At 42.2% G+C, this 23105-nt stretch overlaps 1 protein-coding gene across 1 annotated transcript in view; it reads right to left on the reverse strand.

The window, feature by feature from the left end:
- doc2a (double C2-like domains, alpha) overlaps window positions 1-23105 on the reverse strand; it is an 85830-nt gene that overhangs the window by 4164 nt on the left and 58561 nt on the right. Inside the window, exon 8 of the mRNA XM_038708790.1 lies at window positions 2647-2852. Coding sequence (XP_038564718.1) covers window positions 2647-2852 — 206 coding nt within the window. The remainder of the gene's footprint in view (window positions 1-2646; window positions 2853-23105) is intronic.

Consider the following 23105-nt stretch of genomic DNA (forward strand, 5'->3'; position numbering starts at 1 on the left):
TGCAGTTTATGGACGTGGTAACGAAGCGTTTTATCGAACTGAGGACAAATAAATCTGAGTGTTTGAATCTGAGATCAGAAATGAACCTCCATCATATCAGAACAGTGACTCACAGACATCTCACTGCATCATGTGTCGCTGTGAGCCTAATAACAATTTAAAAAAACATCATTAATAAGACAAAACACAATAATCTGAAATTACAGAGCTGGAGATGAAGCTGAATGTTAATTAACGGATTGTTTGAGCACTCGCAGCAGACACTCACTCTCTGCAGGATTCTTTTCATACAGACCGCAGTCTGGATGATGTAAATCATCACTAATGAATCAGCAATTAATAATTAATCACACACACACACACACACACACTGCGGGCTCAGTGATTCACACTTGGCGGAGAGCAGAATGGGGAAGCCTGAACTCATCAACATCTTCATGATCGTCATCATCACCGTTCTTATTTTACCAAATGACGTTTATCCAAAGTGACATTTGAGGAACAACACACAAGCATCAGTACAGTAAGAGATCTACACGTGACAACTGATACTAGTAAGAGCTTTTAGCGAGTACGGCATCAATGGGGTAAATACCAAGAGAAAGAAGTAGGAGTTAACGAACAGAACAATCAAAACAACACAACTGTAAGGAGACAGAAGAAGAAGAGCACAGGACGTGCATGTTCGAGGTTAGAGGTAGGGCTGGGCGAAGTGGCCAAAAATGTTATCAGGATAAAAACATTTCATATCATTCGAGACCGATAATTTTCACAATAAATGTCAAATCAAGTTTAAAGGCCGATTTTTGCTCCTGAGTGAAAACTGAAGAAATCAGATGGTTAATTGTTGGTTAAACTTTTCTTTTTGGTCAGAATGTGACAAACACTTGATGCCAAACTTAGGGAGAACATTCAAAACTATTATGATAAAATCTGTTTTAACAAATATGATTAGTACATTTTTTTCTCAGTCCCTTTTCCTCAATAAAATAAGCATTGTAATAGAAAAATTAAGGGCTAATTGGTTTGCAATTCAAATGAATTAAACCAAATATTTATTGACGATATATTGAACATTTATTATATTGATATTGATGAAACTTATATTACGATAATTATCATTGTTGTTTTATCGCCTAGCCCTAGTTAGAAGTGTTCTCCGAAGAGCTTCTTGAAGTCAGAGAGCGACGCCCTGCTCTGATGGCGTGCGGCAGCTCGTTCCACCATCGTGGTGTCACAGATGAGAACAGGGACTGAGGCTGCTTTGTGTGAAGGGATGGCAGAGCCAGGCGGCGTTCGTTGGAGGAGCGTGGCGGCCCAGGAGGAATGTAAGCTTCTATTATGGAGTTTAGGTAGATGGTTCAGACCCAGTAGTCTCTGTTTGCAGCATTAGGGACTTGAATTTGATTCGGGAACGCGCTGCTGCGTTCTGAACCATTTGCAGGGGTTTCACAAGCTGGATGACCTGCTAGGAGGGCGTTGCAATGGTCGACATCAAATAATAAAGGCGAGCTGGAGCCTAGACTGATGCGCTCGGCTGCCTCCTCGTCACTTCTGTGCACGCTGCTGCAGAATAGTAGGAGTTGGAGGCCCCGTTCTGTTTGGGGCCCCTGGTACCCTGTGATCTGTCTGAGAAGCAGGAAATGAAGGAGCCCTGAGCTGCCAGCTGGAATATATCACACCTGCTGACTGAACAGTTTGACCGTGTACCGTGAACAGACGGGAAACGGGGCGGCGTCTGCTAAAAGTCAGAGGTTACAGGTTTCTCTTCTTGGATTATAGATAATAATAAAAGCCAAACACAGACTGCGCAGAGAGGAACAGGTGAGGACGCCGCCTGAACCGTGCCTGCTTTCTAAAAGCAGCATTGACCCGTCGGGGTGTGTTGGCTGAACGCGAGCCGTGACGCAGCATGCTGATATTCTGAGCGCCGCGGTGATTTTTTAAAACCGGTAAATATCTGCGAGTTCACTCGACCCTCAGCTGTCAAGTCGCCTTCTTGTTCTGGCTCACACTCAGTTTGTATTCTGACGGCGTGTGACAGAAAACTCTCCTCCTCTTCAAAGCGAGTGTCCCTCGAGTGCCGGAGGAAACAAGAGCACAGAGAAGCCTTAAATCCCCGACTCTATAGCCCGCGGTAAGACCAGACTCTGCTCATACAGCTTCCTCTCCCCCACTGATTATCCTTCCTGCTGGGAAACAGATGGTGCGTCTTTAACAACAGTTGCATCATTGATTAGCGAAGTTAATAAGATGGCAACACTCCAGCTTTTATTTGTCTCTTGAGTGCTGAACTCCGGTATTTTAACATCCTCGGTGAGCAGCAGGAAGACTCAGAGTTCGGCTCCAACACATTTGTGACTGTCTGTGCGACGTGATTTTGAATGAACGCACCAGCTTACATTGAGAAGTTTGCATTTGAACACTTTCAGTTGACTTAATGAGGTAATTTTCTCTGCCCAAATACTAATGTTAACTTTACTTCTAAAGCAACACTTGTGACAGTGAATCCAACTTCTCTGCTCCTGTTTCTGTAACTTATTGGAGGACTGAACAATAAACTGTGAATCTCTGAGAAAGTTTGACGCTCTTTGACATGCTGTATCGCAGCTGCTAACTTTTCCAACAGGGTCTCAGAGGTCTTACATTTTGACGTAGGGGTCGGAGAATCCGTTGACGTCCATGGCCGCCAGGTGGGCGCATCGCTTCACGCCCACACAGAGCCCCCCGCTGCGACGCCCTTCGCCTCCTCCCTCGGCGTCTTTATCCTCCACACTGAGCGGAGGCAGGAACTGCAGGGAGAGGAGAAGACGGCCTCTCTCCTCCAGGCTGTGCAGCTGCTCGTTCTCCCACTGTGGACAAGATCACATTAATCAGATCAGTGTGGTCGATCAATCGGAAGCTTTGTCGCCACGGTAGCAGCGTGAATCTATGTGTGGCAACGTCTGTCGGACAAAAGGTGACGTGGAACAACCTGTTCTTGGTCGTCACATAAGGGGACTCAGTCAAGACCCCTTGGCGTCAGGTTGTAACGCAGAGAGAAGCCCTTTTAGCATAAATAATAGGCCTAGTATAAATAACAGAAAAGTCAGAGTACGGTGGTGGTCGGGGTGGATGGATGGACTGTCACCCAGGAGACGGGTGTTTGTTTCCTGTGTGAAACCAAAAGTCAACAGTGACTGTTTTTTGTTATTTTAACCCAAACTACGACCTACTCCTAAACCTAACGAAGTAGTTTTGGTGCAAAAACTAAGCAAACTGCAGTCCCTCCAGGATTTTGCGATGTCGCGATCGCAGCTATTCACGAATTCAGCGCGACTTTTCCGCAAACCCGAACTATCGCTGTCGTTTGTCGCCCACGTCAGCAAACTCACTTCCTTGTTTAGAAGACGCAGCAGACATGTGAGATACCAACGTCTCACATTTACCTACAAAAATAACAGCAAAGGACCGTGGAGACCAGGATCCAGACCAAAGCGGGGAAACTGTTCCGCAGAGCGTGCAGTTTTGTGGTCGAACATAAAGGAAATCGTCTACTGGCCGCCAAAACATGAGAGAGAGAATGTCAAAAACACATGGAGGACATCAGACGAGACACTGAGACACAGGTAGCTGCATCCCGGTCAGCTGCAACAAAGAATCAAGGTGAGCTGGTTTAAATATGCAGGGTCAGGGTCAGGCCCGCCAAGTCCTGCAGGGACTGTTTAATGATTCAACTACAATTCAAGAGTAAAAGAAATCACATCTACCTCTGCAGTTTTCACTTATTCCCACAATTTCATCACAAAAAAACCCCATTAACATTGCAACTTAGGTCGCATTTTTTTTTTAGAAATGCTGCCACAAAATAAAACAAAAAGGCTCTCGAGATCCTGGAGGGACTGAAATGATCCCATCTCACAATGTTAACCAGTAGTTTTACTTTGAAAGTCTAACTGGAAGTTGCATATTTATTGGTGGTGTTGACAAAGCGTCCACGTTTGACGAGAGTGAGAATGTGTTGCCTTGGAAGCGGCGGCGCCCACTCTGTGTACGTTCTGCGGTCTCTATTTCTTTAAAAAGCCTCTTATATTTAAACCTACCTTTGTCTCCCCTTGAGTTGTCTAATATGTGCAATCGTGTGCGTTTTTAAGGTCAATTATTGCTTCTGCGTTACGATGTTGTGTTATTATGTTTTACTGTTGTTTCTTTACTGTGCTGATGGTGCTTATTTCTAATATTTCACTTTTGTATCTCTCTTTGTGACCTTGATCATTTCAAAACTTTACTTACACTTTGGTCAAGACTGAAATGTCTCTTGGATGAATTGTAATATTAGATAATAGAGATGTTCATGATGCCCAGAGGGTGAATCCTACCGACTTCACCTAACACTTCATATTATCCACAGAATACCTCTAATGAGCAAAGATTAATGTGAACACAGCATGCTAATATTAGCATGAAGCTATTTTTCAGGACTGACTACATTCATGGTCCCCTGAGGATGAACCCTGCCAACTTTATCTTTATTATTATTTACTGAATTCATTCTACAAATGTATGTTAGAATATGGACAGAAAGACATCATCATGTTTTAGATATTTAGAGGTAATAATGGAAGAATGAACAAGTACGCTGTATGTTACAATATGAAAGGTAAAAGCCTAAGTTATGGGGGATAAACTAAAACAGCAACAGAGCAGTAACCACATGGCTCCAAATATCCAAAACACAAAAGAAAAAACTGCCTTATTCTTCAATACCTGAGGTTTTACTTCCATTTTGATGCAGTTTCTGATGCTTCTGGCTTTATTTCCCTCGTTTGGACTCAGTAAAGACGACAGGACCTGACTGCCTCTGGTGCTTTCAGCTGCTTTTGCTGCAGGCGCTTCAAATTGAAGATATTCCAACATTTCACATTCAGTCCTCAGTGTCACTCCCACAGGTGAGGACATCTGCCATCTGTGTGTGGATATTTTGGTATTTGCTGTCAGCTTCTTCTCTCTGTGGGCGAGGCTGGACATTCAGCTGTTGTACTTCAAAAAGTGTAGCTTTTTAAAAAACACTCTGCTAAATGTCTCGAGGCTTTTACTCACAGTGCGATAACAGAGATCACGTCACGCAGTTGGCTCTCGTGAAATGTTGACTGCGGTCTGTGTCAGACTGCACGTTAACCAGGACCTGACCCTTTTCTTTAAATTCACCAAAATGTACAGGTTACTAACGCAGGCTACAAAACGGACTACACGGCAACGTCGCTGGGAGCTGTAGCACCAAAACTCAAAATATGATGACATATCAGGAGTGACGACATCTCTGAAGCTTAACTTTACAGCTTTGTGTAGCTTAACCTGTTGTTCTGGCACCATTAGTACATTTAACAACATTTCATAGTTTCATATTGGTTTCAAAGGTTCATAGTGTCCCATCAGTCTCTTCTTATATTCCTGAACAACACGTCCTCGTACCTAAACTACAAAATATGTAAATTCTCAAAAACGACATAAATGACCATTCCCTAAAACAACATATACGAGTGTTGCAAGTATCAGTCCTGTGACAGGTGTAGCGGGCCTTCAGTGCGTCAAGTCGTCCAACTTAAACGACAAAATAGGTTGTTTATCAATGCCTCCCAAAATTAGGTGCACGTCCTCAAAAATTTGACTAAACGTTGAGTCGACGTAGACCGTAAGCACTGTGATTGGTCGGCTGGGTAGCCTTGGCAAAAGTCAACACAGTGGACGGTGTAGCTCTACTGCCGACTAGTGTTTGTTGGTGTAATTGCAGAATGCTGTCCTTTCATCACTTCCCAGGAAACTCAACAAACGTAACCTATTGGCCTCAGGTGAAGATACCAACGATGGTCGTTCAGTCTTGGCCACAGGTAGTCTTAACGACTGTAACGACTGTCGTTACAGCAACAAGGAACACTAACGAACCAGCGGTATCGATGACCCGGGCCAATGACCCCACTGAGGTTAAATAGCTGAGTTTCCCTGCCAGTCAGTCAGAACTGAAGAAGTCCTTTGGATGAGGGACGAAACGTCTTCCAGTATCTTCAACCAAGTCCAGTTGCCCTTGATTTTAACCTTCCTTGGATAACTATGACCTGGATGACTGAGAATCTTCATAGACAATGATGGATACACTGACGCACAAGTATAAATTCCTGGCTACACGCCATGTAAATCAAGCTTTAACTATTGTTACGTAAGTCACGATACGCAAGTCACATGACATTAAAAATGTGGTTAATGTTGTGAAACGGTCGTAGTTTGGTTAGGTTTAGGAAAATGTGGTTTGGGTTTAAAAAAGTACTTTATGTAAATTGACTTTACAAGTCTGTAACGCTATTTAACTTACAAATCAAAATAACTCACCATTTACTTGGTATTAAACGGACTTGAACTCTATTTATAATATGTCCTACTTCCTTCTTTGCTACCGTCGTATGGCCACGAGATGTCACTGCCACAAAAATTGTACCTTACGTAAGTCACGTGACCTAACTCACAGGATGTTTAACACGTGGTAAACGTGAAACGGTGGTAGTTTAGTTAGGCTTAGTTAAAAATGGTGGTTTGGGTTAAAATAAGTACATTACATAGGTCATCTACAAAACATTTAACATAAAACATTTCACACTTTCTTTCACACGGGACTCGAACCTCGGTGTCCTGAGTGAAAGTTTACTTGACACATCCATCCACCTCCTTACATGCTCTTTATATTACGTCACTTGACCTCTTCTAGAACTTGAGGTCGCAGCCTAACAAAAAACCTAAATATGGGTCGTAATAAGCTGCTGCATCATCAACCTAAATGGCCGTTCCTCTGCTGAGGACTCTCTACTCTACACATTTATATTTACTTTTCTTTAACCTGTGGACCTACAAACCCAAACAGGTTCAAACTGCACGCCGTTACTTCATTTATTCATTCATTTATTTAGTATCCGACTGCAACAAATGATTATTTTTTATTGTGGATCAATCTGCCAAAAATGTTCTTCATGAATCGATTGATTGTTTGGTTTGTAAAGAGTTCCCCAGAGACAAAGCGACACCTTCACAACACTTGTTGAGTCCAAACCAACAGTCCAAAGCTCAACGTTACACAACAGTTATTACAATCATTCAGAGGAAAAAAAGCACATTTTCATTTTCTGTCACAAGACTAACTGATTAATCATTTCAGCTGTACTGTACAAACTGTTGGGGAGTTTACTTTATAATAAAACACCATATTTGGATAGAAATCTTAATGTGTGAAGTAACTGAAGCTGATAAATGTAGTGAAGTAAAGAGTGCAGTATTTCCCTCTGAGATGTGCTGCAGAAGAAATAAAAAGTGGAAGTAAAAGACAAGACTCAAGTAAAGTACCTCAAATTTGTACTGAAGAACAGAACTTAAGTGAATGTACATTCCTCCCATCTCCGCCAATCCCGATGGTGTTCATTAAAACTCCCACCGCAGGTCTCTGATTTGATCTTTCTGGTCGTGACACAGCAGACGGTGAGAAGATCGATAGTTTAATCCTCCATCTTTGTCTCGCCCACTCTCTCTTTCTCCCGCCCTCCTGTGGCCAGTCTTCCTGTCTCCATTAGACTCTCCCCTCCACTAACTCGACCCATCACCCCACCGATCCTCATTACAGACAGACTGTCTCACACTTTGATCAACCCGTCCTCCTTCACTGTGACCTTTCACCACACAAAAAACACCCAAAAGCTATAGTTTGGAACAAAAGCACAAAGGTTGAAATCATTTCTATTAAGTGCTTCCTTCCTATAATTTCAGTTGGTATTCAGCTCCAGAGAGCCGTGCTTCCCACCACTCTTCACAATGAAACTGCAGCTAAGAAAAGCAAAAAAAAAAAAAAAAAGGTCAGTAAATAAGCAGATCGATGGCTTTCAGCAGTAGTCAGCACAGCTTGGCAGGATTTCTCTGCCGCCCACCTCCAAGTGGTGGGAAAAAGGCGCTTTTCAAATGAACCCTGCAATGGAAGAGATTTCAGCTCAGCAACATTTACAAAGTCAACCTCTCTCTGGCTTAAATGAAATAAGCCATCAGTCCAGGAGCCCCAGATATCTGCTCCAATCCTGCTCCTGGTGAGCGGCTGACGGATGGCTTTTCAAGTCAGAGTGAGAGCTTCGTCCTAGTGCTTGAAGTGAAAGAGTAAAGGACCGATCTTCCTCCAGAGCTCTGCAAGGTGAAAGGTGACGGAGATATTTACTGTTTACGGGACAGAAAACTCTCATGTGAGTTAAGGCGCTCGCACGGACGGGTAAACAAACTGTGTGAGTTTGATTTAAAGAGAATGCTGTTTGTTTCCCAACTTAACTGACGAGACTGTCCTCACTAGAAAAACATCAATTTAGGTTGTTTGTGCAGCAAGTTATTACGACCCATAATTACGCATAAGCAACGTGCACGCGGCATCCTCTGGCTCTCACGAGCGTAGCCATCTAGGAAGTAACTTAAACCCGCGTCCTCTCCAGCAGCCAGCAGGGGGCGACTCCAGCGGCTACAGAAAGAAGTGTGATTGTATAGAAGTCTATGAGAAAATGTTTCTACTTCTCAGCTGATTTATTCCCTCAGTAAACACTTGATGTGGTCTCAGTCGCTAGTTTCAAGTCTTCTTCAACACAGCATGATGCTCATTTAGTAAATTATGGTCCCATTTAGAGGAACAGAGACCAGGAAGCAGGGGAGGCTTTAGGGCGGGGCTACAAATTACATAAACTACTGGTCAAAAGTTTCTAGTTTGTATTGAAATATAAGTAGTTTTAGACCAGTGAAAAACCTTAAATGGAAAAGTAAGCAGCAAACCGCTAAAGTTAAAAATTTTTACATCACCAAACAGACATTTTCAGATATACTATAAAATTAAGGAGTTTTGTTCATTATTTCAATGTTGGATCCACCGATGCTTACCAGCTGCTCTGTCTTCCTTCATTAATATTATATAACATACTACAACTAAAGCTTCTGAGGGTGGATTAACAGGCTGTTCCAAAGTGTTTACTGTAGAAATGTGTTTCATTTCCTTCCACTGCTGCAGAATAACTTGAAGCTGTTAACTTATTACTTCCTCTGACATTTGTATTATTTCTCAGTTTTGCTGACCTAAACTTTGTCTCTACCTTCTTTGGTTATTCTGCAGCAGTGGAAGGAAATGAAGCCTTGAAAGTTGATGCAAAATCTAATTATATTTCTTAATCTTACGACTTATATTTCACTAAAAACTAAAAAATGGGGGTATTATATTTTTTGCCTTTAGTTTTCTCACCATTCATTTCAATTAAAGCAAGACTTGCACTCAAACGATTGCTTCAATTCTTGTTTTCTAACTGCACGGTGAAATAATATAACAGCAGTGAAGGAGGGGTGGTAGGAAACAGCATGCACATTATTTTACATTAATTAGAACACATTGTAATGCACAATAATTACATTTTTGGACTGAAGGAAAACCAATGATTATTCAAAACCAGTCTTACATCCCTCAAATCAGCAGAGATGATGGTGAAGACTGAACAAAGACTGAGCCGTCATCTAATCCCACAAACACAGAAATGCTGTCAGACTGAGCTGCCTTTTGTTTTCTGGTTTGTGTTTTTCACGGCCGGCTGCTCTCAGATCAGAAGGCACACATGAAGAAAAGACTGAAGGTGAGTCATTAAGTACAGCTCCTGTTTGTCAGAAGACCAAGGTCAATTGGCTGAAAACACCGGAGAGATTTCACCTCCCCTGCCGCTACCTTTGTTAAAACGCCTGTGCGACTGAAGGCTAATGAGCTCACGCTTAAGGTTAAAGAACACCGGAGATGCCAACAAACCTGAGGGAGCTTAGCTGTGTCTGCGTCACACACACCACACGAATCTAAACAAATCTGTAAAAGCGTCTAATTGGACACCGAAGTCGTATTTCCTTCAAATAAGACTGATGGTTCATGCCTTCAATAAAAGACAAAGACAGACCACACAACAGGGACAGCACACTGCAGGTGACGGACGCCGCTTTGTAGTGCCTGGTGGGTGGCTGTTGCAGTGGAAACAGATTTTATTTGGTGCCCAAAAAAAAAATCAGACGACAGACATACAGCTTTTTACTGCATGGGCAAATTAAAAGCAGCAGCCTCGTTCACATTCTGTTATCAAAATCAAACCATGTGAGTAGAAAGAAAACCAAGTCATAAACAACAAGTCCAAGTCCCAAGTCCAGTCCCAGGTCCAGTCTAACAATTCCAACAAGTCGTAAGTCCAGTCCCAGGTCAAGTCTAACAATTCCAAGTGAAGATCAACAAATCCCAAGTCCAGTCTCAAGTCAAGTCTAACTATTCCAAGTAAAGAACAACAAATCCCATGTCCAGTCCCAGGTTAAGTCTAACCATTCCAACAAGTCCTAAGTCCAGTCCCAGGTCAAGTCTAACCATTCCAAGTAAAGATCAACAAATCCCAAGTCAAGCAATTTTAAAATAAGAAATTAAAAGTGATACAGTTGAAATGGACATTTAAGACAAGACAGAAGAGGAAGGATGCACTAAAATAAATAACAGGCTGTTTTGTAGAGGTATGTTTGAAGAAGAGATTTAAAAGATGTCACCGATCCCGCAAGCCTCAGGTTCTCAAGCAGGGCGCTGCAGACTGAGAGAGAAGCCCAGTCCCAGGTCAAGATCAAATAAATTTAAATTAAGACAACAAGAGAATAAGAGACTCACTGAGACAGATGTTTTATCTCCTGAGCATTAACCAGGAGAAAACTTTGATTGATATTTTTCTCTCAATCACCTCTCTGAAATATTTTGAGAGGCGACGCTTGTTAAGCTACTAATCATCCACCAGCCAGAAATGAACACACACAGGCCGCTCTGTTGTCCGTCCCTGTGGACATGCTGAGGTGTAGTTTGGTAAATGGAAGTGGCAGACTAATAAGAAAACATCCAATCCCGTCCTGAGGTTTGGAAATGAACATGACGGCGTCCTGTCGTGGTGAGATTTTCTAACCTGGGGTTCAGAGACTCCCAGAGGTCTTTAGGAGGTCTGGGAGTCGGCCAGAAAAATGAGAAGTAGTTTCATCTCATGACGGTTTAATTTACTTTAAATGATCCCAGTTCGACAGAGCATAATAAGGACTAATTCAGATAATAGGTTTCACTCTACTCTGCCACTATTACCTGCCCACATGGAGCGGAGGAAATCTGCACTGATGACGGCATAAGCTTCGAAAAATTACGACCAGAAATAGACACACACACTCTGAGTATGCCTCTAAGTACATTTTGAGACATCCTCTTACGCTCTTCTTTTTTCAAGAGTGAGATGTTCAGATAGATATCGATCTCACATCTGTGTTTTCAGTACAGACAGGGCTGCAAATAAATAAAAGCTGCAATATTCACAGGTGCTTTAAGATCCAATCATCACTAAAGTGTATACGCGTAATTAATTTTATCTTAAAATAACAGCAATACAAAATAGGTGTGTGTGTGTGGGGGGGGGGGGGATGCATCGTGATACGTCAAAAATGTATTTTCTAAATGTAAATCTGTAACGCAATGTTGGTGGAATGCAAAAGTCTGTACAGTCTGTGGCGTCGCATAACAGAGACCAGACTCTTCACTTCAAAAATTTCACATTATCATTATCAATTTCCACTGTGTGAGGACAGTAACACTCATCCCTGGACTAGCTTCCTCTTCTCGTGCTTCAGAGGGCAGCTACTTTGTTAGTGGAATGGCTGTAGGCGATGTAACGCTAGATAAAGGCTTGCTGTAACAAAAGTACCCTAATGCATGTCTTTGATAGAAGGACATCGTTAAAGTCAAGAAAAAGCCTACATGAAAAACATGATGATGTTAGCCAGCAGGCTTTATTATTATTATTATTATTATTATTACGTTTTTAACTTTCCCTCCAGCGGTTTCCTCTGCTCTTTGGACACAACAGTTGCCTTTCTCTTCGACTGTCAATGGACTTATTTTCTTTTTGACAGCATCAGCGCTCCGCTGCATGCCTGAAATACGGCGGTGACTGTGTCCGTTATTTTAGGCCACTCTCTATCTGTAATCTCACGAGTTAAGCGTTATGTGAGGTTACCAACACCTCTGAGTCATCTGACTTGAACTTCAATGATAGTTGTTGGATTGAGTATTTAGAATTTCCTAACCTGAGATAAGATGAAGTAAAATAAGATAGGATTCCTAAAGTTAGTTGATTTGCTTCTGTAATACCAAATGGGGAAAAATCCTATCTTAGATTCTTCAAATTAAGACTTAACATAGGAACTCTCTGTCAGCCTCAGGCTCCTATCTGAATGAATGGGGAGAGAGCCATAACTGCACTTTCACTGGTCACCAGGACATAAAGATTTGGTTATGTGCAGAGAATCAGCAGTAAAATCTGATAAAAATCGCTGAAAAAGTTTGATGACTTTGCCCCAAAATAAGAGTTTTAAAAGGATTTTCCCAGTGGTTATACTTCTATTACACATAGTAGTGATGCATGTGTAGTAGACCCTTAAGTCAGTGGAACCACACGATTGGCTGAAATAGCTGAGGTTAGTAAAGCAAATAATAGATGCAAACTGGTCCTTTCAAGCTAATGAGGAGACGTTTGTTTTGGATTTTAATGTGCCATTGAAATGCATGGTAATTATCCAGAAATCCGGTATAGAAAAAGGAGACGCATCAAGATGCATCGCAGCCCCTTCAATTGTAATCAAATCGTGCATTGTCCAGAGATCGCCACCCTCCCCTACTACAACATAGTCTCCAGCCATCAATAATAGTGCGTAACATGATACGCACACAAAAGGTCCAGACAGGCCTGCAGCATCAACCCAGAGGAATTGTTAATTTACCTGTGATTCCGGCATTCACATCCACCGTTAATGTGTTGGAGTTATTTGGTGTCACTAAACTTTACTGAGGCTGCATTCAAACTGATGACTGGACAAACCGAAGAATCTCTGACTCTTCTATCCATCTAGGATAACGTCTATTCTGTTATTTGAACCCTGAGGTCAGTGTGGTTCCACCTAATCCCTCCTAAACCATCATCACAGCTCAGTTTGACCTCTAGAAATGGGAAAGGAAGCCAGCTTTGGGACACTTCAAGGACCCTAAATCCTCCGGGCAGGTTTGTTAAGGGTGCTAGACTGAGCTGTAATGTGGTTTGGCACCTCAAGTCTTCCAGGGTAATCTCACCCACAGTATTTTTCTCACAAATATACACAAGGATTTTGTCCACCTGTGATGTAGACAGAAGAGCAATGGGTCCAAAAATATAATTTTGGTTATTGTTCAAGTGATACTCAACCAAAAAGTGATATTTTTAGTGTCAAATTAGAGAAAACGTGATACAGCGCCCTAAAGAGTCCCCTTCCAACAGAATATTGTCGTTTAGGGCCCTCTAAGGTGCCCCTTTGTGCAATAAACATGGGCCCTCTGTGGGGATAGATTACTGCCCAATATCCCAAAGGGGCCCACATTAACTATTGATGAAGCTACGCTGTGCAGAAGTTTAATTTCTGAAGGGCTGATCGCTCGAAAAACAAACATTTCAGACGAATACACGTCAACGTTCATCGTTCTTTCTGCACCCACCAGCTGAAGTTAAAATGAATCCACGCTGATTGTTTGTTTCACACGGGAAATGAACCCCGGCCTCCTGGATGAAAGGCATGTCTGTAATGTTGAACAGTAAAGCTAAACGGTACCCAGTGTGTTTAAAAGTGACCCTATGTGACGACTTGGGAGTGACAACGGGTTCTTTCTTTGAGTGCAATTTCTTTTCTCACTTATTTGTGATATTTAGTTCCTCAATATAGTTTGTGTTTCCTATTTCTATGGTGCATTTAGTATTTACCCTTTAATACCTCTCCCTGAGGGTCTGAGGATAGAGGGAGTTGCATGCTCAGAATGTCCTAGTTTAAACCTGCCATGACGTGTGCTGATCTCCACCAGCTCCTGAGGGAAATAGCTAACTCTTTAGCTGCTAAATGCTCCACTATGTTCACCTGCAACAGTCTCTAACAGTGTCTGTCTGCTGTTTGGCGCTGAGCAGGGTGTGTACGTTGGCTTTTTTTTACAGCTCTTTCTGTGAAAACGATGCCTTTTAAATAATAAGTTAATAATAAGTTCCAAACGTCTGAATGAACCTCCTCTACGTGACGTGACTTTATATTCATGCAGTGAAGTGTGAGCCAGCAGAAGAGAAGAGTTCATGTCCTAACTGAGGACTATTCAGGACACACAAAGTCCTCCTACTCGTCATTTTCTCTTTCCTGCAGACCATCATCCTTTGTGGGTTAACCTCCTCTGGGTGAGTCATCATGTGCCATCCCATCTCCATTCACACTGTCTGCCACTCTTTCTCCTCCAGCTGTCAATCACTGCTCTCCTCATTTATCCGGATGACTCTCTTGTCCAGAATCGTGCTCTCCGACCCGGCTCTGACTTCTGATAGCGTCAGTTTCTCTTATCTGAGAGAGCTGCAGCTCTGTGCAGATCTTTCCTGGTGTTCAGGTCTGACAGAAAAACAGGGTCAGGGCTTTTGTTGCATTGTTTCTAATTCAGACAGTGCTCTCTTATTGCATCCTGGTTCTAATTTTCTCATATTACTCAGAATAATTAACCAAAAGAAATGTTTAAAGCAGACTCAGGCTGCCATTAATGATTATTTGTGATTCTTTTTGGATAAAAATACAGACTGAAATACAGAAAAAAACATAAATACCCTCTATTTTTCAACAATCCCTGCATTTTTTAAACCCAGCAATGCAGATACTGGTTCACCTGAAAGTCCTCAAACCCAAACACAAGAAAAGCAGTCTTGTGTTTGTTTTGTCCAATGCCATGAGGAATGCACAGACCTGTATAGCAAGGAAACTAAACAACCTCTCCACAAACACAAGAATGAACACAGAAGGGCCAACTCGTCGGGTCAAGACTCAGCAGTCTGCTTACATTTGAAGGATAAGGGACATATTCTGGACAGGGAGCACAGGTGCTTTTAAAGAAGAGGGAAGGATGTCATCTACACCATAGGGGATAACCCATCTCCCAACATGGGAGGAGTTCTGAGACACCACTTATCGCCCACCCACAATGCTGTCCTTTCATCTCTTCCCAGGAGACAGAACAAACGCTCACATCTGGCCTCATGTGACAAAGCCAACGACCACAACAACGGTGGTCACAACAGCCAGAAGCACTAATGAACCGAGCGGTATCCATCACCTTGAGAACGACCCCGCAGAGGTTAAATATCTGGGCCAGTCAGTCAGGACTGAAGAAGCCTTTTGTATGAGAGGCAAAACGTCCTTGGATAACTATGACCTGCATGACCATGAAGCTTCATTTTACCACTGCTTCTTTTGTTTGAAAGGACACGGCTGCAGGTGTTCCACATTGTACTTATTCTCAACAAATCCCACGTGCACACCCAAACCAGTAAGGGACTGTACGATCAATCCTGTCTCTGTTTCAAGGCTTCATGTTCCTCATTACCATCAAACAGGTAATGTCCGTTTGAAAAACCCAATCCATGTGGATCTTATTAGTTAAACCAAGTGATCGAACGTCTCTGCACGTTTTCACTTCCCTGCACAGCCGCTCATTTATTCTTTATTATAATCTCAGGATATAATATTATGCATGTTCAGGATCACACGCTGCCAGTTGTTCTTCTCATCAGTCAAATGAAATGTATTGACTGTGGCCGATCAGTTTACCGTACCGCACACGACCTGATGATCGTGTTCCCTTCAGTCCACAAACTTATCTGACAACACACTTACCAAAACACGCAGAGCGTCGTCTACATCAATCTCTTTGTTAGTAGGACACATTCATTGCTGGTTTGGGTTCTTTTATTAGATGTAATGACAATAAAAAATAAAGAACATCACCAGAAGTAGTGGACCACATCTGGATTACAGAGGCCACGTTAAGTGTATGCTGCTGGGTGACATTGCGTGGCCTGTCCCCGGATTACCACGGTCCCTCACTGAATAATTTCACCGTCACGGGGTGAAATCACATTACCATCCACTGTGCCTGGGAAAAATCTAATTAATGACCTTCCCTGGTGATACTACAGCTGCAGAGGGCTGAAGAGGCTCTTAACTGCTGCACCACAGCAGGGAGTCTATAAACCCGTCTGAAGTGTTGGGGACGAACGCACTGATCAATCTTGCCTGTCACTCTGTGTGAGATGGTCCATTTTGTGTCAGTCTGCAGATCAAGTACTCAGATATTTTACTTAAGCATACGCAGAAATACCACAGTGTAGAAGTGTACAAGTAAAAATCCTGCATTCAGCAAGCATCAGCATCAAAATATACTGGAAGGACTAAAAGTAAAAGTATACAGAATAATATAAATTATATCACTGGATTATAATTAGTTAGCTGATTTCAAATAATATCCATAATACGACATTATAACTTGATATTTGTCAATTAGTTTATTTTGTATTAACAATCTTAATCTTAAACGTAATTAGTAACTAAAGCCGTCAGAAAAATGTTGTGCAGTATTAAAGGACAATATTTGCTTCTGAGATGAGGTGGAGTAGATGTGGAAAGCTGCATTAAATGAAAATACTCAAGGACAAGGACCTCAGAAGTGTACTAGAGTGTACTCAGTTACATTCCACCACTGGTTTTGGAGGCGTGTCAGATTGATGAGTCAAATATCGACGCTTGGTTAAGACTCCTTGGCGCCGCTTTTAAACGCCATGGGTACCCCTTGGGCGTCAGTTTTGGACATGTAGGGCTCCGCTGTCAAGTTATTTCAAAATAAAATAAGTGGTTAACGTAAAATGTCAAAGTTTGGTTAATGTCAACGCATAGTGGGGATTTCCCTTTATTTTTGAATGCTTAAAGTAGGTGCAGTATATAAATAACAGTCGTTTTTTAATTGTATTCTATTGGCAGTGAGCGTTCTGCGCGCTGTTTATGCTCCCTTGTGCTCTGAGCACATGGTGTTTAAAAAAATTCTACTCTGTGAGTTCTGGTCAAGTTTCTGCTAATATGACAGTTATTAATTAGCGGCAAACCAAAGATTAGCTGGCGCTACAATCTTTGATTAGACTGACAGGACAGTTGATTCGGTGGTTGCCTAGCAACATAAAAAAAAAAAAAAAAAAAAAAACGTGGCGCAAGTTAAACAAAAAAGGCCTCGCGTTTTCAAACCTGCAAAGCGCTTTCTGTCTGATTGGGGCCTAAGGAGGTGGCTTGGGTGGATGAGTGGGTCAGAAACTGGACTTTCACTGAGGAGCCCAGGGTTTGTTTCCCATGTGAATCAAAAAGTCAACCTTGAATTGTTTTAGTTAAGTTTCATTACTTAAGTCACATAAAACAAACCATGTTCTTTTTCTAAACCTAACCAAACAGTTCTAGTGCTGAAACCTAACCATAATTGTGAGGCTTCACAACATAAACCACTAGCTTTATTTTGAAAGTCTAACTGGACGTTGCAAATTTGTTCTTGCTAATTTGACAGTGAGCCCTACATGTGCAAAAACAACACTATAGGACAACCAGGGCGTTAAAAAGTGACGTCAAGCTCATGTGACAAGTTGGGAGTGAGAAATGTGTACGTTTAAGCCATGGCTAAAATGTCGAGATCTGTGTGTCTGGATCAATGACCAAAGGTTTAAGAACATTTTTTGACAGCCCACAATTACACAGTGTGTGGGGGTATTTTCTTACTGTGATGTTTAATTGTTGGGAACGCATAACAAGGGTTTTTACCAAACATATTTTTTTCAGTCACTGATGTCTGCTTACTGAACATTTTGACCAGCACCACATGTAACACGATAAAAAGCTCCAAATGCCCTAAAACCACCTGTCACTCAAGCTGTTCCCCTGCCAGACTTCATACCAGCTGCTTGTTTCATGTCCAGACTGCTGCAAGAAGCCTTTCCTGTGAAGACTGTCAGTGTTGCACATTTTGTAGAGCAACCCAGAGGTGAGCAACGTTTGTAGTGCTCTTATACTTTTTGGGAAGATATGAATGAAAATAATATCTAAATTAGTTTCTATATTGTAGACTTTACTTTGGTGGGTTGCCCTGGTATATTAACAGCCTCCCAGGTATATTAATGTCTGCCCAGGTATATTAAAAGCCTCCCAGGTATAATAACACATGCCCAGGTATATTAACAGCCGCCCTGGTATATTAACAGCCTCCCAGGTATATTAAAAGCCTCCCAGGTATATTAACGCCTGTCCTGGTATATTAACAGCCGCCCTGGTATATTAACACCTGCCCTGGTATATTAACAGCCACCCTGGTATAATAACGCCTGCCCTGGTATATTAACAGCCTCCCAGGTATATTAACGTCTGCCCAGGTATATTAAAAGCCTCCCAGGTATAATAACACATGCCCTGGTATATTAACAGCCGCCCTGGTATATTAACAGCCTCCCAGGTATATTAAAAGCCTCCCAGGTATATTAACGCCTGTCCTGGTATATTAACAGCCTCCCAGGTATATTAAAAGCCTCCCAGGTATATTAACGCCTGTCCTGGTATATTAACAGTCGCCCTAGTATAATAACGCCTGCCCTGGTATAATAACACCTGCCCTGGTATATTAACAGCCGCCCTGGTATATTAACGCCTGCCCTGGTATATTAACACCTGCCCTGGTATAATAACGCCTGTCCTGGTATATTAACGCCTGCCCTGAGATATTAACGCCTGCCCTGGTATATTAACGCCTGCCCTGATATATTAACAGCCGCCCTGGTATAATAACGCCTGCCCTGGTATATTAACAGCCGTCCTGGTATAATAACGCCTGCCCAGGTATATTAACGCCTGCCCTGGTACAATAACGCCTGCCCTGGTATATTAACAGCCGCCCTGGTATAATAACGCCTGCCCTGGTATATTAACGCCTGGCCTGGTATAATAACGCCTGCCCTGGTATATTAACAGCCGCCCTGGTATATTAACGCCTGCCCTGGTATATTAACACCTGCCCTGGTATATTAACAGCTGCCCTGGTATAATAACGCCTGCCCTGGTATATTAACAGCCGCCCTGGTATATTAACGCCTGCCCTGGTATAATAACGCCTGCCCAGGTATATTAACGCCTGCCCTGGTATAATAACGCCTGGCCTGGTATATTAACACCTGCCCTGGTATATTAACGCCTGCCCTGGTATAATAACGCCTGCCCTGGTATATTAACAGCCGTCCTGGTATAATAACGCCTGCCCTGGTATATTAACAGCCGCCCTGGTATAATAACGCCTGCCCTGGTATATTAACAGCCGCCCTGGTATAATAACGCCTGCCCTGGTATATTAACGTCTGGCCTGGTATAATAATGCCTGCCCTGGTATATTAACAGCCGCCCTGGTATAATAACGCCTGCCCTGGTATATTAACACCTGGCCTGGTATAATAACGCCTGCCCTGGTATATTAACAGCCGCCCTGGTATAATAACGCCTGCCCTGGTATAATAACGCCTGCCCTGGTATAATAACACCTGCCCAGGTATATTAACGCCTGCCCAGGTATAATAACGCCTGCCCTGGTATAATAACACCTGCCCAGGTATATTAACGCCTGCCCTGGTATAATAACGCCTGCCCTGGTATATTAACACCTGCCCTGGTATATTAACGCCTGCCCTGGTATAATAACGCCTGCCCTGGTATATTAACAGCCGCCCTGGTATAATAACGCCTGCCCTGGTATATTAACGCCTGGCCTGGTATAATAACGCCTGCCCTGGTATATTAACAGCCACCCTGGTATAATAACGCCTGCCCTGGTATATTAACGCCTGGCCTGGTATAATAACGCCTGCCCTGGTATATTAACAGCCGCCCTGGTATAATAACGCCTGCCCTGGTATAATAACGCCTGCCCTGGTATAATAACACCTGCCCAGGTATATTAACGCCTGCCCTGGTATAATAACGCCTGCCCTGGTATATTAACACCTGCCCTGGTATATTAACGCCTGCCCTGGTATAATAACGCCTGCCCTGGTATATTAACAGCCGCCCTGGTATAATAACGCCTGCCCTGGTATATTAACGCCTGGCCTGGTATAATAATGCCTGCCCTGGTATATTAACAGCCGCCCTGGTATAATAACGCCTGCCCTGGTATATTAACGCCTGGCCTGGTATAATAACGCCTGGCCTGGTATAATAACGCCTGCCCTGGTATATTAACAGCCGCCCTGGTATAATAACGCCTGCCCTGGTATATTAACAGCCGCCCTGATATAATAACGCCTGCCCTGGTATATTAACAGCCGCCCTGGTATAATAACGCCTGCCCTGGTATATTAACGCCTGGCCTGGTATAATAACGCCTGCCCTGGTATATTAACAGCCGCCCTGGTATAATAATGCCTGCCCTGGTATATTAACAGCCGCCCTGGTATAATAACGCCTGCCCTGGTATATTAACAGCCGCCCTGGTATAATAACGCCTGCCCTGGTATATTAACGGCCTCCCAGGTATGTTAACGGCCGCCACATACCTGTGGCTCATTTTAGCATTTTGCAGAGAAACAGAGAGAGATGGTATTGCGTTGCAATATGCGGACACGGTGGATATGAGGTAAACCGACCAGTGCAGATGTCATTTGGTACCACACAGGTTTCGATTGCATCATGGCACAGCATGATGTTCATTTAGTAAATTATGGTCCCATATAGAGGAAAATAGACCAGAAAGTAGGGGAGGCTTTAGGGCGGGGCTTCAAGCGGACTCTACCATGTCTCTACCATGACGACCTGTCAAGCAGGATAGAGGCGACTCGTATCTGAAGAAGCTTATTAAGTTTAATGTACATTTTGTTTGTCGCTAGCCAAAATTAGTATTCCGTGTTAATATCACAGTTAACATGAATTACAGATGCACCTTGCTAACCAAGCTAGTCTTGACGCTCTCTCTTGACTCTTGAAGTAAAAACTCCAATCAGGATTTTTTGGGTCATACAAATCCCCTGCATTCATATATAGACTGTAAATTCCCCCGTCTCATTAATTAGAGAATTGTGCTGTAATGTCTCTGAACAGATCAGCTCTGCTTTATGGCTTCACAAACACCTCAGATGTAGCTTCAGTTGCTGTGTACGATTAGTCATTCTATAAAAACCCTTGTCAAACTTTTTGTAGTAGCAGGTTTCAGGTCTAAGGTTTAAATTTAAGTGCTGGCTTGATTTTGTTTTTGTTTCTATTTTGATCACAGTTTGTTTTTTCATATTAAATAATCAAAACTGAAGCGCTGCCCTTCACCAGGGTGCTACTCTTAAATCTGGTCCCTGCTTGTCTCTGGTCCTTAGACTTGACTTTTCTAAATGCGAAACTCCTGATTTGAGGAAAATAAACTCGACAAATAAAGTGCTTCAACTTCTGAGTAATGACATTTCCGATGACCGCTCAAGTAAAAGCGTAAACCGGCTCCTCGTGTGAAGCATCCTCTTCCTCTCCTGCTGCAGAAGAACCACAAGTGTCACTTAACTCACTCTTATGGATTTAAACTTCTCAGGATCCGGTCCGGAAATATTTTGAGTCCACTTCTCATCAAATATCACTTAAAACTGGAGATGTTGTTTCTGCTCTTCAACATTCAGATTATATGTCCTCTGATGTTCTTGAGTTTAATTAGCGTAGCCCGACTGAAATATAAATAATGTGGAGAAGAGAGAGCCAACAATGGAGAACATATTCTGAAAATGTATTTTAAAACACATATGCCAAATAAAATTAGTTAGTATCAATCAGTATTAGTTAGTATCATTGTCCTTTCAGACTCCATCAGTCAGATTCACTTTCTGCTTTTTATTCAGTCATTCACATTAACAAACAGGTGTAAATAATAATATTAATGATATATATGTTGTAGCATTAATATTTAGTTGTGGAATTAGTAACATTATATATATAGAGTACTGTGTGGTTTTAGGCAGGCGTGGAAGATCTGTTAATATATTATATTTATAGATTAACAAAATACAAAGTGAGAGAATAAAAGAAAAATTAAATCAAATCAATATTTAGTGTGACAACCCCCTGCCTATAAACCAGCACCTCTATAATTCATTCTTCTTTTGAGCTCAAACACACTGAACGAGGCCTTTTCAGTATATGTCAGCTGCAGTTTTACACCTTTCCCAGTAACTAGTAGTGTAAGGGATTACAATCCAAAACAGAAATAACATTAAGAAACAACATTACATTATAACAAATAACATTAAAGATACTAATCCAAGAAAACGAGGGAGAGGGGCGTTCTTTCCACAGCTGGAAGTATTGTCATTATTGTGTCACAGTCTAAGATGCAAAGAACTTTGTCAGCCGTTGTAAACTTTGTGCAACTAGCAAAAAGCTTTCAACCACCAACAATTCTACATTTAATTTATTGAAGCATCTGCTGCGGCAATGTGAAACATTTTTTTTTTATAAAAACACTGGAAGCTGCTCTTATAAATGAATATGCAGGAAAACATTAGTTAAAAGGTAAAGAGAGACTTTTTAAAAATGTTAATTTATATACACTGAACAAAATTATAAATGTTTTTGCAACCATTCATCACAAGCTGAACTCAAAGATCTAAGACTTTCTCTATGAACACAGAACGCCTATTTCTCTCTGCCAAAATCTGTGTTAGTGAGCACTTCTCCTTTGCCGAGATAATCCGTCCACCTCACAGGTGTGACATATCAAGATGCTGATCAGACAGCATGGGTATTACACAGGTGTGCTTTAGTCTGGCCACAATAAAAGGCCTTAGGCTGGCCACAATAAAAGGCCTTAGGCTGGCCACTATAAAAGGCCTTAGGCTGGCCACAATAAAAGGCCTTAGGCTGGCCACCATAAAAGGCCTTAGGCTGGCCACAATAAAAGGCCTTAGGCTGGCCACAATAAAAGGCCACTCATAAATGTGCACACAGCCTATAGCCTACTGTAGAGCATCATCTGGTCTGAGAGGCAGCAGTGTTTTCAGCTCAGCTGCTTGTTGACTCCTCAGGTTATTTATTGTTCCAGTAAAGTGAATTCATTTCTAAAATGAGCTGCTGAACAGGTTTTCCGTCACTTTTTAGGGGGGTTAAGGGTTTTAAAAAAA

This window comes from Micropterus salmoides, unplaced genomic scaffold, assembly GCF_014851395.1.
Source record: "Micropterus salmoides isolate LMB-PRFRI ecotype aquatic unplaced genomic scaffold, ASM1485139v1 Ms_hic_scaffold_10, whole genome shotgun sequence".
NCBI classification, from domain to species: Eukaryota; Metazoa; Chordata; class Actinopteri; order Centrarchiformes; family Centrarchidae; genus Micropterus; species Micropterus salmoides.